At 50.7% G+C, this 16,564-nt stretch overlaps 1 protein-coding gene across 16 annotated transcripts in view; it reads right to left on the minus strand.

Moving 5' to 3' along the window:
• Positions 1–16,564, minus strand: part of CELF2 (CUGBP Elav-like family member 2) — an 832,193-nt gene that overhangs the window by 77,485 nt on the left and 738,144 nt on the right. For 15 of the 16 annotated variants that reach the window (XM_019460830.2, XM_019460833.2, XM_019460824.2 and 12 more), the window contains 2 exons: positions 8,306–8,354; positions 8–142 (listed from right to left, as the gene is read on the minus strand). In XM_019460830.2, coding sequence (XP_019316375.1) covers positions 8–142; positions 8,306–8,354 — 184 coding nt within the window. Of the gene's footprint in view, positions 1–7; positions 143–8,305; positions 8,355–16,564 lie in introns of those variants that run through there. The other variant, XM_019460834.2, reaches the window with a different exon arrangement.

The following is a 16,564-nucleotide window of genomic DNA, read 5'->3' on the forward strand; positions in this document are numbered from 1 at the left end:
CACTCACCTCGACTCAGCCCGTCGGGTCCCCGGAGAATCCGGCATTCTTCTATCTGGCCAAATGGAGAAAACATCACCCTGATATCATTCTCATTACATTTCTTCGAAACCATTCCTATGAACAATTTTCGGTCTTCCACAGCTAGGAGATAAAAATAATGAATGAGCAAAGGCCATTTTATCCCGTTTCTTGTAATCACGCTTCATTACCACATCAAACCGGGTCCCGGCCATGTGAGACCCAGCGTGGGCCGAAGGCCAGCTCTTTCGACTTCCAGGCTGCCTTCCCTTCTCCACCCCCCCTCCCCCCCACCCGCAGTCCTGCTTCTACTCTCCCTTCCTGAACACTGCCTCCTTCTGGGGCTTGTTCTTACCAACATGACATCTTCAGAGGACACGGAACACTGTGAGGTCCTCTCTTCCCAACCCTGTTTGGAAACTCGGTTTTCCCTAATTTGTTCAAGCTCCGTGGAGTTGCTCAAATACCACCATTCCATAGAGATACTTTAGAATACAGGCTAAAAACATTTTTTTTTTTTTTGTAGATATTCTTTTAACTTGAAGAATGGCAGAGAAAGAAAAAGGTCAGGGAAAGAAAGGAACAGAGGGAGTGGGATAGGAAACAGAACTTTTAATAAAGCATTCAGTGGGGAAAACCTTCTCCCCCAACTTCAAATAGCTTTGGATCCATGGATCCAGACAGTAAGAAGAGATAAGGGAGATGCTCATCTCTCTGGAGAGCCAGTAAAGACCTTCCATGGCCGTCTGTCTGTCCGTCTGTCCGTTGCACTGGCTGTGCAGCTCTAAGCAGGACAACACAGGGTTTGCAAGTGAAGAGGACGGCAATTCCAAGGAAAGAATGGGACTGGGGCTACCCGAGGATCGCACCAGGATGACCCCATCGGGAACCCATAACAAAAAAGAACAAGGAGGGAATAATACTGTTCTACACACCCAGAGGCAGGACTCCTGATGAGCAAAAATACATTTTGGGTATCATGACAACAAGAAACCAATTCCATCCTGGAACCTGCCAGGAGGTACAGACTAGGGAAGGTTTACCTCTGATGACCTGGGAGATTTTCCTCAAAATCTACAAGCTTGTGCTCAGGATAACTGGCCTACGTTTAGCCTCAAAGGCACACTTATAACTGATTTCAGGACAGTGTTTGCAGTCCTCTTTAGGAAAGAGAAAAGACAAAAAACAAAAAACAAAACCAAACCTTCCCCTGCCTCCATTTTACAATGAAAACAAAACAAAACAAAACAAAAAACCCACCCTACATGCCCATGGGGAGTTTCATTTCCCATGTCGCATTTTAACCCATTTCTTGAAATTTAAAGGAAGGACAGCCAGCTGCACCACCTGAGAGGCAGTCCTGGCTTCGGGAGGGGCCCTGCCATCCATCCCTGTGTAGGAACCCTTGCTGTTGTAGCTGTACCATAACCTCATCACTGCCATCTAACTGGCTTTTATCTCTCGGTTATTCTTTCCCTGGAGAGTCAGTGTCTCATTTCCACTTAACCGACAAGACTGTGTTATAGAATTTCCAGGGCCAGGTGCTTTTGGTGCCTGAGTCAAGCCGGCCCGGGCCCCCGGGGAGCTGGGAGAGAGCCGCTGGTGATGCTGGGGCATCATGACACAGGGAGGTTTGCTCTGGAGCAGACGGCCTGGGAGGACCCGCCAGGAAGGGAACCGCTCCGTCTCGGATGTCCGCTGCAGTAGCTAAAGCCATGTGGGCACCTGGAACCTGGCTAGTGTGACTGAGGAACTCAACTGTTACTGTGACTTAATTTTAATCTAATTTTAAAAAGCCACATGTGACACCATATTGGATGGAGCAGCTCCGAGGGGCCTCAGTGAGGCAGCTAAATGCTCTCCCCACAGAGCCCCAGACCGGAAGGAAGACACGAAAGACGTGGTTCTCGTTGGCTCTGAAGCGGGGCAGTGAAGGAACTTGCCCGGGGCCGCACCTGATGCCCTACTCCCAGCCCTTCCCTACGAGAGCAGAGGACGGTGAGGTGGCCTCCAGAGGAGCGTGGGGCGGGGGCGGGAGACTTGCCTGGTCCCAGCGCTGCCGTCACGCTGATGTGTGACCTTGGGGAGTGAGCGAGTGGACTTCTGTGGACCTCAGTCTTGTCACCCACAGAATGAGGTTTAAAGTCTTCTCTTTCCTCGCTGTCTCTCCTCAGTAACGGAGAGAAGGCGGCCCAGCTGCATGCTTGGGGCAGGACAACGCCAGAGCCCAGGATCCCACCTGCCAGCCACCCTCTGCACTTGGCAGCTCCTGAGACCCGGCAGGAAAACAAGGGCTCCGAGGGACGCCAGCGGAGACCACGATGCCACAGGACTGTGAGCGGCGCAGCATGCGCCAAGAGCTCGAGAAAGGTTTGACGGGCGGAGAACGTGGCATTTAAGGCGGACTTTAAAGAGCTTGGGGAGAGCCTGGCGGAAGGATGGGGGCAGCGATTCCGGCGGCTTCTGCAGGGTGGCTCAAGGTATGAGGGAAGGAAAACTCGGTCCACGGCCGCTGCCTGCGTTGAGCCTCAGCAAGCTGGACGTGGGCAGTGGCGTCACTGACTTCCCTCCTGCAGATGAACGATTTCACGCCTCCGAAGCTCTTCTCTCTCCCGTCGGAGCAGGTGAGCCACCAGTGCGGGACTGGGAAGCGGTGCAAGTGAGTTAAGCATCCGTGCTCACCAACACCAGGGTGACCAGGAGTACACGGTGGCCCCAAGGGAACGAGGCATCCCCGCGATGGGCAGGACCGGACTGAAGCCTAGCAGAGCAGGCAGTGGGAAACTTCCAGTCGCAGCCTTAACCCCCCCCCCCCCCCCATCTCTAGGACTCCTACTTGAGGAAGCTATGGCTGATAGCTTCTTGAGAGTTAAAAAAAAAACAAAGCAAAACTCAAAAAACAAATCCTGTTGAATTTCTTCTTATCCTGAAGAATCCAGCTTTAGTTCTTTCCAACAAAAGCCAATGACAAATCCCCAGTGAGTCCCTGATTTCACTGGTAAACCTATCACGGTGGTACGCAGCTGAAGCATGTTGCCGGTCTTGAGCTTCGGGGTGATGCCGGAGCAGACTAAATGGGCAGCTCGTGACTAAGCTAAAAAATAATTTTTAACCCAAGATGAAGAGTACGAACTGCTGGAAATCACCAGTAAACAAGCCCCGGCTTCCCGGGCATCACGACGGGCCAAATCTGGGCAGGGTGACGGAGGCGAACTCTTTCTCCACTAACAAGCAGCCGCTGAGGAAATAAAGTGGAAACCTACACGATCCACAGGCTTTCCAAAAAGCGGATTTCCTCCTGCGCCTGCGCCGCGTCAGAGAAGCCGGATGTTCGCAGTCGTGTTAGCGGAAGTCCTCTGTGGTTTTTAGCAGAGGGCTCCCCGTGCTTTAGTGGCGAACGGGGATGACTACCCAGTGCCAGCTTTAACCTCCTTCAAGTTTTCCCAGTGGAAATTTATTTGTAAGACTCATTCTTGGGATTCCCACTCGGAGGACCCCTAAACAGCTTTGTCACCATTTTACATAAACATAATTATCTTGCCATTTCACTTAACATTTTGCATCAATTTCTGATGAATTTCTTGGTGGGGCTTTTCGTCAGTACTCCGGCAGTGTCTGTGTTCTATCCCCGGGAATGCAGACTGCTGAAATATACCTACTGTGTTTATAGTATTAAGTGCCTTACGGAAATTTAAAAAAAAAAAAAAAAAAAAAAAAAAAAAAAAAAAAAAAAGAATGAAAAGGCAAGGTCTCTGCCTTCCAGGAGGAAAGTCTACTTTCCTTCAGGATAACCCATGAATGAGTAAAGGCGGATACTTTGTGTAGAGAACTCTGTGCAGGTGTGGGGTAAGTGCCATCGCTAACAACCACAGAGCCGAAAAGGTGTTCCATACCGGCGACCGTTGCAAGTTCTCCTCCGGTGGTAGGAGAGAGGGTTAACATTTTAAGTTTTTAAGGGGGGATTTTTCAGTTTAGGGAATAGAAACTTTCATTTAAAAAAAAAATCCCTAATTGTAAGTCTGCGCTAACACCCCGGTGTATAATCTGTCAAAGTCACACCTGGATTCAGGGCGGCCTGAATTAATTAACAACTTTTCAATGTGTTAGTGCTAACATATGGCATTTAATTACTGCCTCCAAATCCGTGAGTCTCTCTGCTTTGAATTTCAAAATTATTTCTTCCTCTTCCAGTGAGTCACAAAGTGACCGGATGGGAACACCCTGTGAATCCCATTTTCACTGGAGGCTTGCAGGCCTGCACCTCCCAGACAACATTTAGTGATCTTGACCCTGCGAGCCCTGAACTTGACACAGGGACACCAGGGGTTTTCGGAGGCCTTGAGAAAAGAGAAAGGGCTGACGTGGCGTTTCTGGATGTGAGGTTTAAGGACCCCTGACAAGTTGGGAGGTTGGAGTTAAGGTTAAAGCAGAATAAATTTATGCTCTGTCCACAGAGTGAAAAAAGAAAGAAACAAAACAAAACAAACCCCTCTCAACCAGGAGCATGACAGAAGAGTGAACGCTGGTTGGTCGCTGAGACCCCCAGCACAGAACCAAAGGCAACCTCTACGCTTTTCTTAGCACTTAGAGCTAGACAAGCAGCAGATCTCGCAACTGCACTTACTTTTGACTTGTGCGCAGCTGGTACCTTTTTCTGCCTCGCAAAGAGAGCCGGAAAAGCAGCCCTCTCAAGGTAGACAGAATGAAAGACTGTAACTGTGTTGGTGCCAGGGTAAGCTGTGACCTGGAACCCGCACCTCCTCAAGCCTCCTCCCCTGCCATGACTCAACCGGATGCAATGGAAAAACAAGACAACTTGGATTCTGTGGAAATCTGGGTATTTATTCAATGTGTGTGTTCTTCTTAAAGGCCCCAATATTTTACTGCTGATCCGGAATGGATTTTTTTTTTTTTTTTTTTTGACACCTGGCACAGTTAGAAACACCAGGGCAGAAGTATAATGCTGTGAGTTTGCAGAAATGTGCTAGAGGCTGCAGCTTAAATCAGAGCCAATTAAGAGGGCAGGCTATAGGAAGCCTGGAGATTTGGAGAGCCCGTTCGTTCGGCAAAATACCGAAGGGCAGGGCAGATCTATGAGCAGCCTAACATTTCTGGGCTCACCATGGCAGTTCCCTTTGTCAGAATCTCTAGATGGACAAAGGCTTCAAAGAGCGATTGCTTTCCGGAATTCATTTGTCCATCACTAATTAATCTGTGATTAGCAGCCCTTTCTTGCTGAGCAAATACAAAGTTTCCGAAAGGCGAACATACTGATAATGAAGACGGTAACTGTCTAACTGTGATGAGTCCTTTGTGCAATCCATAAATGTCAGCAAACTCAATAAAGGTGCAATTAGACCTCGTTATTCTTCTTTCACAACTACTGAGAGCATCTGAGCCAAAGAAATCTTTGTGCTCTAGGAGCTTTGGAAACTATGCTTACCTGTCAAAACTGCCATGTGCAATCAGAAAGGGCTTGTGGCTTTTATCACTTGTTTTCGAAAATGATACATTTCTCCTGACTCCTCAATCAGGTCCAAGGAGAACCCTGAAGCCGGTTCAGTCTATGCAAGGTGAGGCACAGACTTTGCACCTCCATAAAGACACATGATTTAAAAGGAGCTGCTTCAGTCCACTTATATTTTTTGGCTTTTTTTTTTTTTCCTGAGAACTCAGAAAATGAAGGTCAATCTACAAAGCAAAGGAGGAGCTGGCCCAACGAGAAGGTATGTGGGAGTGAATTTTCCCTTGTGTATACAGATCTGTGCTTTGGTATGAAAACCCAAGGCTGGAAGTGCCGGCCTCTGCTGCTCAGAACGCACTAAACCGGCTGCCTCGGGAAGCCACAAATGAGCCGACGACAGAGTGAATACCTTGGCAGGTATTATGCTAAGTTCTTTGTAGATGTTAACTTATGTGCTCCTTGAACAACCCTGTAAGGTGGGCCATACAGGAAGTGTTCAGACTGCAGACCACGGCAGCCTCCTCTTATAGCTGGAGATACGGGGGACAGCTGAGGTCACGGGACATTCCCACGGACACAGCTAATGTATGCAGGGTCAGGGGTCAAGTCTGGACTCCCCCAGAGAGCTTTTAACTGCCACCCTGAGTTGCTTCTTGGACAATGGCATTTTTAGGGATGCTCTCATCTTAGTAAAACGGTGTCTAATCCTGCTTGGCACCTGAGATCGTGCCCTGCTGGGCTCGCCAATGGCACATCCACTCTGTTGCTGCGGTTCTAGACCCAGAGCAAAGATCACCCTCAGTGTCCGGATCTGCCACTGGAAACAAGGGCGACCAACACTCTGGAGACCTCCAGGTGGCCAGCCTACAGGATGGGTTCTCTAAGTCAGGTCTGTGCCCACACAGCAGCAAATGCTAAAGAAGAAACCCCTTCATGGTCCCACTACTTGGGTATTTCAGGTCAAGTATTTCCAGTTCAATTCTCCAATTCATCTTGTTTTAACAACCGCGACTTAAGGTTCAGAAATAAGACAAACGTTCCTCCGTGGCCCTTGTCCTGACACAGTTGAGAGAATTAGGAGTCCAAAGGAAAGAGAGCATCTCTTGGTGGCCAGAAGCTCCAAGATGACCTTCACGGGCAGCGTCCATCCCAAATACATGAGTCCTCTCTCCACGAGGAATAGAACAGACCAGACTGTAAGTGGGTACTTCTGGAGCAAAAAGGCTCAGGAACCGGCATGGGTACCTGGCCTTCTTCCTGTAGACACTCTCAGTGCAGAGCTCTCTGAGGCCGTGGAAAAATCTGGGTCATAACGATAATCTGCATTTTACAGAAGTGGTGCTCTATCCTTTGCAAAGCATTGTTATGAAGATCCTATATGAATCTAAAAAAAAAAAAAAAAGCCAACCTACAAGAGGCGGCTACATTTATTCCCATTTCATGAATGAGGAGATTAAAGTTCAGTCTTTAAGTGACCACCGGATCAGTAGACTGAAGGTCGGGAAGTTCCAAGGGTCAGGTCAGTGTCTCCGTGTAGCCGTAGTCGTCTTCAGATTCACTGCGGCAGCCCCAGCCCCTGGCAATGCGCCTGGTGCACAGCGGTCACCAAAGAGTAACTGCTGAATAAAGGACCCAAGAGACCTGCCCGAGGTCCCGGGGGACTTCAGACCCTCTGACGCTGGATGTGTTCGTGGTTAAGGTAGTAGGGGTAGGGGATGGGAAGAGACCCTAGGGCAGGGGTGCGGCAGGTGAGAAGGCAGTGGGCAGGGCGCAGAAGCCTACTCCCTTACAGACAAACTGGGTGCTACTAACGCCACGCTCCCACCTGGCCTTTTCTTCAAAACTTCCTACCTCGTCTGTGAAGAAGCCAGAAAATGGGATGCACTACAATCAGCCAAAAACAAAACAAAACAAAACAAAACAAAAAAAACCCAAAAAACAAAAAAAACCCTGAGTACCTTGCGGAGAGCCTTAGACCCCAATCATCATTTACATTTGCAGATACGCCGCTCTCCAAGCGCAGGGCTTCTGCCCTGATTACTAATTAATGAGGTGCAGACCTGCTCCTGGAGGCAAACAGTGCTGATTGTATCAGTCTTGTGGGGCGGAGCCGCGCCCAGGTCTGAGAAGGTAGAGGGTTCCTTCAACATGCACTTCAGGAAAGTCAAAGAACAAAACCGGGACAGAGGCGGGTGTAAACGGAAGCAGAAACTTATGAGAGCGCAGTGTGGCTATCAGCCCTCCCCTGTGTCGGAGAGCTAAATCTCAATTACTTCCCGGACCTCATCACATGCATATTTTAGTACTGAGCATCCGTTTATTTAATCAGCCCACTGAATTCTGAATGAATTCGGATGCAAATGCATCGGTACAACTGAGAGAAAAGAGTGCCATTGAGGAACACGCCAGAGGGAGAAAAGAGACAGCCGGCCGATCCACAGCGGGTGAGCCCTTTCCAGCTCATCTGCTCCGCACACTGTGAGGTCCCTCCTCCCCATCGGGTGTCCTGGGTTGCTCTGTGCCAGGAGATCAACAAGATGCAAAGGCCACAGAGCCACCACACGGAGCAAGCCTCAAACGGAGGGACCCCGAAAACCACTTCTTGTAACGTCTTCACAGATCTTGACACCAGAGGTGAACTGAGGCAGGGGAGCGGCTCCCGCGGTGCTCCAGCTAAGACACCCGCAGGGCAAGTTCCCTGCAGCAGCTCTCCCCTCCTCCCCCAGAGCCGAAGCAAGTGGGGCCGCCGCCTCCCTCCCCCACCTGACTTCTTAATTGAAAGAAACAGACAGTATTAAATGAGACAGTTGGTCACCACCTACCGTTTGACTTTTCACTATCGGCAGGTTTCATCTGAATGGGATGATGCATCTAAAAATACAAAAGTGAGAAAGTAAAGGCAGATTGAACAAGTGTATGAACGGCCTCAGAAATCCCACGCTGTTCAACTTGAGCACGGATACTGTCATGAGGACACAGAACCAAAAACAGGCTCTCTCCATGAACAGCAGCGCCGTTAGGAGGCAAGCCTGCAGTTACATTCAGGAACAGGATTCTTTGGAGTCACCGGGCATCGAGGCACAGTATTTAAAAGGTTGGGCTTTACAGTCAGACTGGAGTTTACACCTGGTTTTGCCACTCGGTAAAGAGTTTCTGCCTGTATCTTATAGGTAATTCTCGCTCTGCCAGTCATCATCGCCACTGATCTTGGGCAAGTGTCTCAACTTCTCTGAGCCTCAGTTTCCTTATCTGTGAACCGTGAGTATGAAATAAGGAAACGCACGTGAAGGGCTTAGTTAAGAGGGCACGGGACCTGCGGAGAAAAATGATCTATAGTTACTTTGTAACTCTTACAAATCTAAACACAAGACTGTCTTCGTTTTTCTTGGGGCCATTCTGATGGATTTACCCTAGATCTCATTGTCATTTGAAGGCCTCTCATCTAGATTGACTTAGGCACCATTATGTAATTTTTATTAAACACAGAGTATGAAATAGGAATGCGGACCCAGGAAAGGAAGGAGGAGAAGGGAATTGGGGAGGGAGGGCGGGAGGCACGGACCTCACGATCCCGTCCCCTCTGTAGGCGTGCAGGAGCGGAAGGAACCCGAGACAGAGTGGGGCCAAGGTCCTGAGCTCCTCTGTGGCTCTTTACACAAAGCCCGTTCACCCCCGTGCGTGGTCCGTAGAGTTCACTCCAAGCGCAAGAACGCTACCACCATTTCCAATTAAAATAAATTCCTCCAACCACTTTCAAAGGTCCTCTGGCTTCGTATTTCAGCATACCCCAAGGAACCTCGGAGCCACAGTGTCGACGGAATCACTGGCCGTGCAAATGCTCTCATTATAATGGGTCCCGTTCTCTCTGAACCTTTAACTCGCCCAGTGGACTTCCATCACTTGCAAGCCACAGCCCTGGGTTTTATCTAATTTAAAGGAGCGGGGAATGGTACTTGGCTCTGGCCCTTAAATGACGGGCAATTATCATCAGGCAGGCTGGCCCACGTGCAGCTGACGCCTGCCAGGGTCTTCACAAGAGGGATGAGGGAGTGCTATCAGGGGACAAGAGGCTACATAATGCAGAGCTGCTCCGTTTATTCTAAAAGGCAAGGCGCTCTTACTCCCTGAACGTAGACCCTGACGTGTGGGGTCTACTCGGGTCTCCACTCCATTAACATATTCAATTTGTGAAGGAGAGACTAGGAAGAGAGCGGGATGTTCGGGGGTCAGGAAGTAGACCGGTCTTTTTGGAAAAGCCTGGAACACGTCCCTCAAAAAGCAGGCAGAAGTGAACGGTGCAAAGCCCCGGTCTGGGCTAGGAGTGTGGGCTCTCCCCCACAGGTGATGCCTGGGGAAGACGGGCCGAGTCCCTGAGCGGCATGTGAAGCTCCCAATGTGTGCCAGGCTCTGGGCGGAGAGCTGGGGAACAAGGCCAAGTGAAGAAGCTCTGACGCTTCGGGGGCTCACTATGTATGGGGGGGGGGCTGACCTGTAAACAGCCCCTCGAGCACGTCAAGTGCCATGGCAGACACGAGGACAGGGTGCGGCAGGACCTGGGCGGAGCAGGCACCTCCTTCTGCCCGGGCAGCAAGGCGAAGGCTTCTTAGCAAAGGGGACAAGTGGTTCGAGTCCTAAAGGCCAAGCTGGACTTGCTGGCAGGACAGGGAGAAATGGTATCCGAACGACAGAGTGTCCTGGGCCAGGCCCAGTGGTGAGAAGGCGCACACCTGTCCCTGACAAGGAGGCCAGCGCACGGGGCGGGGGAAGGACACCAGGGGAGCTGCGGACGCAGTGGGTGCCTGGGTCTCAGATGATCCTGCACGCTAAGGAACAGAAGTTGTGTCTAACAGTCAAGTCAGGCACAGAAGATTCGAGTAGCAAGGGCCACAAGGTCAAATCTGAATTCTAGAAAAGTCCTTTCTGGCTACAATGTGGTGGACGGATTATACAAGAGGGATATGGAGGGAGACAGCTAAGAGGCTACTGCAAGCGTCCGTGTGAAACTGCCGAAGGCCTAAACCTCAGAGGCAACTGGCTGGTTGTGGGGGTGAGGGGGAGAGACCACCATTGTGGGACCAGGGCCCCAGTAGAAGAAACACGAGAAAGCAATTTGCGGGGAGACTGATGAGCCCAGGTCTGGATACGCCCCACTCAACGTGACTGGGGCTGGAGAGCAGTTGCGGGAGTGGTTTTCAGGCTGCAGCGACAGCTCTGGGGGGCGCCCCCCGCAGCGGGAGCCACAGGCATGCATGGAACTGTCCAGGAGGGGATGTAAGTGGAAAGAGCCAAGAGCCCAGGAGAGCACCACAGAGAATAGCAAGAAAGAGGAATCTAAGAGGGACAGGGCAGAGGGCGGTCAGAGGCAGGGCCTCATGGGAGAGCTTGAAGAACAAGGCACTTCTAGCCGCGACGATGAAAACGCCCCAGGATCCTTCTGGATTCGACAATAAGATATTCTGGAAACTTCTCCAAAGCAGTTTTTGTGGGGCGGTGGGGCCAGAATGCCACACTGTGGGTGGCGGGGGCGTGACAGGGGGGACGGCGGTAGGAGACAGGAGAAATGCACGTGGCTTTCTCAAGATGAGCCACCAGGGTGGGTGGGAATATAAAAAGCTCCGTGGAGTCAGGGCCAGAGGTGGGGAGGTGGAGTCCGTCTTCCCCAGACAGCAAAGACGTACAGGCGAAAGTGCAGAGAAGATTCAGAGGAGAGTCACAGGTCAAGGCAAGGAGAGGGGGATGTGTGCCGACACCACGTACGGACACAAACGCGAACGAATAGCCTTCTGCCCGCAGCGAGCTTACGATGCATCACGGTGTTTGGTACGGACACGTATGAAGAAGAATAAACGGTGGTCAACCTGAGAACAGGAGCCCAGACGGAGCGCTGCAGGCGGTGAGACCGACCTCTGAAGTGCGGGAGTTCTGAAAGCTTTCATTCTGCAAGAAAGCCTTCTACTCCAAGGCGGTAAGAGGCCCAGGGAGCATTCAGTCCAATGCTCTCCATTTATCGGTCTGAAGGGAATAAGGACTTCACTAAGGACACACACAATTTTTGCGATCAAACAACCTAAGCTCTCTCTTCTTAATCCAGAGCCGATTCCCCCAGATCACGCTGCTTCTCCACAAAATGCCCAACCTGGGGCCTGGACTTACGAGCCTACGATGAAGGACTACAGGCCCTGCCCACCGAAGCCGCTGTAATAGCCTGTCAAGTCTGCGCCCACCCCCCCACCCCCCTCCCACCAGGCCACTTCGTGTAGCTTTATGACAGGCATTACTCTAAGACCTGACTCTTGCTTTCCTGCCGCTGCTGAATTAGCTCCGTTTCTGACCTGACACTACCCAGAAGGTTCTGGAATGTAACAGTGGCGGTCAGAACACAGCTACTGCCACTGCAGACCTGAACTCGGTTCTGGTCTTTCCAGGGCCCAGAGAGGCAAAAAGTCAACTTCACGTAGTTGGATGGTCAGAGCACGGCAAATTCTGAGCGGGTGGTCGCCCTCCTTCGTGTGTACTCTGGACTGCTCAGATCATGTGTGCACAGCACTGTGACCTTCGGGGAGAGAGGTGTTCCATCAGTCCTGTGTTAAGAATGGCTCATCATCACGAACAGTTCGTTTGAGTTACAAATTTCTGATCAGATATGGGACGTAAATGTCAAGGAAGACAAACAAAAAAAAGGTTTGTAGTTGTTGTTCTCATAATGTTGTTTTACTGCCTCAAAATCTCATGATTCTTAAGAACTTGGGGAGGTTTGTTGAGTGGAACGGGGAAATTACTGGAAAGGAGAAGGCATTCCAGTGTTGAGTTTCAAGGTGTAATAAAGGGATTCCTTTCCTGTAATAGGAAATGCTTTCAAAGATTTGACCCAGTATGACCAGGACCATATGCATTCATTCACCTATGTCTGTGTTTTCCAGATGCCCTATTAGTTACACGCTAGGAACACACAATGCAAGAGTCTGGTCCCAGTGGAGCTTGTAATAGGACAGTTGCGAGGGACACGCCGGTGCCATGTGCCGTGCTGAGACACGCAGCGTGAGGACCGAGAGGTGGCCAGTACAGACGAAGGGAGGGCAAGCCGGAGAAGGCGTCTCAGCTGGAGCGGTGTTTGAGTTCAATCCTGAAGGAATCCTAACGCTAACCAGGGCCTGAGGGAAGGACATTTCAGAGTAGAGGACACGTTCCAAGGCACAGAGTAAGGAAGAGGCCATGTGCTACTGAAGAATGATGTGAGGACCTTCTCACCGAGACAGGAAGCAAGAGAAGTCACTGACGATCATTCACCAAATACGGAATACCTAAAGCACAAGACTGATAGTGAGGGACGTGCTCATAGACTGGAGAATTTCAAGATGAAAACAACGCAAATCTAGTCAAGCTTGAATTAAAACTGGGAGCCGGATGGGTGGCCAGCAACAACCACATCCTGACCGCCTCCACGAAAACTAGAGATGAACTCCAGGGTGTCCGAACTGCTGCTTTTAGCTCTAGACTCTGGGGAAGCTGGCTGGACCGCCCCCAGAGCTGGATGGGTGGATGGGGCGGGGAGCCCGTGCTGTGTCTGTACCTGGAGGTCCCAGGTGACAGCAGCAGACCAGAGGAAGGGCCGGGGAACCTGGCAGTCCCTCTTCCAGTTTCCTAACACCTCACCTGTCGCAAGGCCATCTCAGAGTTAAGGCTGAGGCTAGTTCCCTAGGGGAGGGTGATCTTCAAGAATTTTTGCAAGGAGTCTTCATTTGCACTAATGAAGTTGAATCCGCATCTCCCTAAGCATCCAGGGTCAGCTGTGTCTGAAAAAGTCTTGAGTTGGTCTGTACTGTCATGATATGTCTACACTGTTGGAGGAGTCCACGAATGTCATAAACACCAGCCTGTGACATCCACAGGGCGGTTTTCCCCAGGCATGAGGGAAACAGGAGTAGTGAGTCTATTATTGGTGTTCAAGCCAGCTGTCCTTGGAGCAAACCTAACGACAGGGCTCCCTGTTGGCAGAGCGCTTGTCCCGGGGAAATGCCAAGATCAATCGTTTTGGAAATGGATCCTGTTCACGGCAGTGAATGTGACTTAACATATTTCATCAAGTTTGCATTTCTATGAAGAAAGACTTCCAAATCTATTTCCTTGAAGACTTCTTTGCACATGAATTTTTCATTTTATTGTAGAACAACATTTTGCCTCAAGTGACACATCAAGGTGCGGGTCAACTTCTCGGTCTCTATCTAGCCCTGTTTGTTTAAAAACAAATGAATTCCAACAAAAGGGGAAATTTTAAGAGCTCCTTCCCTCCTGGCAGGGGTGGGGGAGAGGATTGGTTAATTTCGGTTCCACCTGCGGATTTAGCGTTCCATCCCACTTACGGAAGGTGGAGACTCCCAGAGAAGAAGACAGTTACTGCGGTTCAGGGGCCATTTCTTGGGGACCTGATCAGGCTTCCAGGGAGTTGGAGCCTCTTGAGGTTCAGGACTGAATCTCATGCCCGATCTGAGCAATGGTGTCAACAGCAACCCAGAGCCGGCTCCCCTCTGACTCAGGGACAGCTGCTATCCCACACCTGCAACTCTCCTGGGAAGCTGTGGGTCGGCGTTGGGGCACGCCAGCCTTGTGATCTAAAGCCTCCCCCTTTATCCCACATCCTAACGAGGGAGCAGCACATGGCCCTCCCTCCTCTCATCCCCCCACATACACAAAGGGCCCCAGAACTGGGTTTCCCAACCCCCGGTCTTCGGAATTGCAGATCTCTTGATAGGGCCCGACGATCCTCACTCCTGAATGTGCTGACCTTCAAATCGTCACAGGAGTGCCCAGATGTGGCTCATGAAAATGATAATGAGGACACAACGTTGGAGCAAAGCCATTACGCCAAGTCCGCAGAGGGTGGGGGGGGGGGGGGGTCCCTGCACGTACAGGGTCCTGCCATGTCACAGTGGCAGAGATGGGCTGGGCCAGAGCGCACTAGCATTCGTGGGCCGCAATCTCTAGAGCTCCCATTATATCCGAAGTCTGGCGTGATTTCTCCAAACCTCTCTGCCCTGGTCCTGTGATGAGTCACAGGGAGCTTCTGAGTTGCAGCAGCCAATGTTTAACACAGGCCGAGTCTGGGAGCTGGAGGGCCTGGGGGAGAGAGACACTGGGTTCCCGCACAGAGTCAGAACTCGTGTAGAAACTTGTCTAACCCCAGCCATCACCGATTGATGAGTTAACCACCTTTAACATGAGATTCAATAAAACATGCCATTTTTAACCTGAAGTGGGCTTTACAGAGTCACTCTCCTGTATCTCATTATTAAGCCTGTCCTGACCCCTGAGGGAACAGCCGTGATAGTACATATTATAAGCTCACTGCCCATAAAATATTTAAAGGAAGAAAAGGGGAGGGGGGAGACGTGACTTCACACAAAAGCCACGCACCAAATGAGAAAACGACAGGATCCCGGCCCTTCGAGACAAAGCAGAGCTCTCGGGCTCTGTGGCATTGCCGATACAGCTCAAGTGGAGTAACCTCCCCTCTCACTGTATAGGAGGCCGTGAAATACCTACAGCACCTGTACTTTCTGCATTTGTCTCGAAAAGCCTTTATAAACGGCAAAAATAAGTTTCAGAAGATTTGCCGCCTCTTGGAGGCATGCCGTGGCCCCAGATGTTAGACTGTGTGTATGGTTAAGGGTCTTCTGTGACAGTTAGGCGCCCCGAAGCCGTGAAGGCTGGCCCGCCTCCCCAGGCCGCAGCTCACTGTGCCATTTCGGTCACGGTTCCGCCCGGCGTGAGGGGGGTGGGGAGAAACAAAGGTAGCTTTAGGAATGTGGACTTATCCCCACTGAGTAAGAACTTTAGTAACAGTATGACAGACACCTCTGCAAGAAATCGATGACACAAATCGTGTTGCATCAGCCACAACCAGCCCGTAGCTACACCTGCTAAGTGGAGAATTCAGGCAATTTTGGGGAACTGTTTTTGTGAGAAACAGAGGAAATCTTTTCTTCTCAATATTCCTGTGCCAAATGTTGTTGTATAGGCTCCATACATATCTTAACTGTCCCAGTAACCCTGAGACAGGTCCATACGGGGAGCCAGTGGGGAGAGGGGAGCGAGAGAGGGAGGCTTAAGTAACCTGGGCCAAGCCAGACAGCAAGTCAGTAGTGGAGGAGGGATTCAGACTCAGGACTGTCTCACGGGAGCCTAAGTCCCCGACTACTCCTTCCCCTAGCATGTAACCGGACACCTGTTCTGCAAGTGAATTTCGGGTTTCTAAGAACCAATAAAATCACCAGAATTTCCCTTGTCCTTACTAAACACAAAGGTTGTCTAAATTTCTTCCCACTTAGAATCGTGTGCGAATGTGTGCAGTGTGTGTGTGTGTGTGTGTGCGCGTGCGCATAGATGTCTGGGACTATGTATATTTCACACGTCCATAAAAACATTTTAAGTGAGCTTCAGAACAAGAGTTACTGTCTGTTTTCACCATGAAAAAGGGCAGGAAAGACAACCCCAAAGGCTGTAACGGAGAGGGAAAAAAACCGTAGCCTGTGGCCATGGTGGGGAAGGGCTACCGTGGCCAATGTGCCATTTGACTGTGGAGGGGCTGTGCATCCTAATCCAGGGGTTCGGGGCTCATTCTTCCACGACCCCCTCGTCAGCCCCTCCTCAACAAGATACACACGGCAGAATCAGACTCAGAGGTGTGTTCCATGGGCCAAGCTATCTGAAACGTTCCCCACTTCCATCGATGATAAATGGACTGATGAGGAACAAGATTAGCTATCAGTTATCCTCAGGAAAATAATTTTGAATCCCTGACATTAATTGAGCCTACACTTTGCGTTTTCCTTCCCAACGGATGGGGCAAGAAAGTACACTAGAATCCATAAAATCAGTCTGTGTGGACCACTTGGTTTCTTGTTTAATGTTTACTTATTTTTGAGGGAGAGAGCGTGTGCACAAGTGGGGGAGGTGCAGAGAGGGGGGGTGGACAGAATCTGAAGCAGGCTCTGAGCTGTCAGCCGGGCTCCTACCCACGAACCGTGAGATCATGGCCTGAGCTGAAGTCGGACCCTTAACCGTCTGGGCCATCCAGGCGCCCC

This window comes from Panthera pardus, unplaced genomic scaffold, assembly GCF_024362965.1.
Source record: "Panthera pardus isolate Hobbes unplaced genomic scaffold, ASM2436296v1 HiC_scaffold_6, whole genome shotgun sequence".
Taxonomy (NCBI): domain Eukaryota; kingdom Metazoa; phylum Chordata; class Mammalia; order Carnivora; family Felidae; genus Panthera; species Panthera pardus.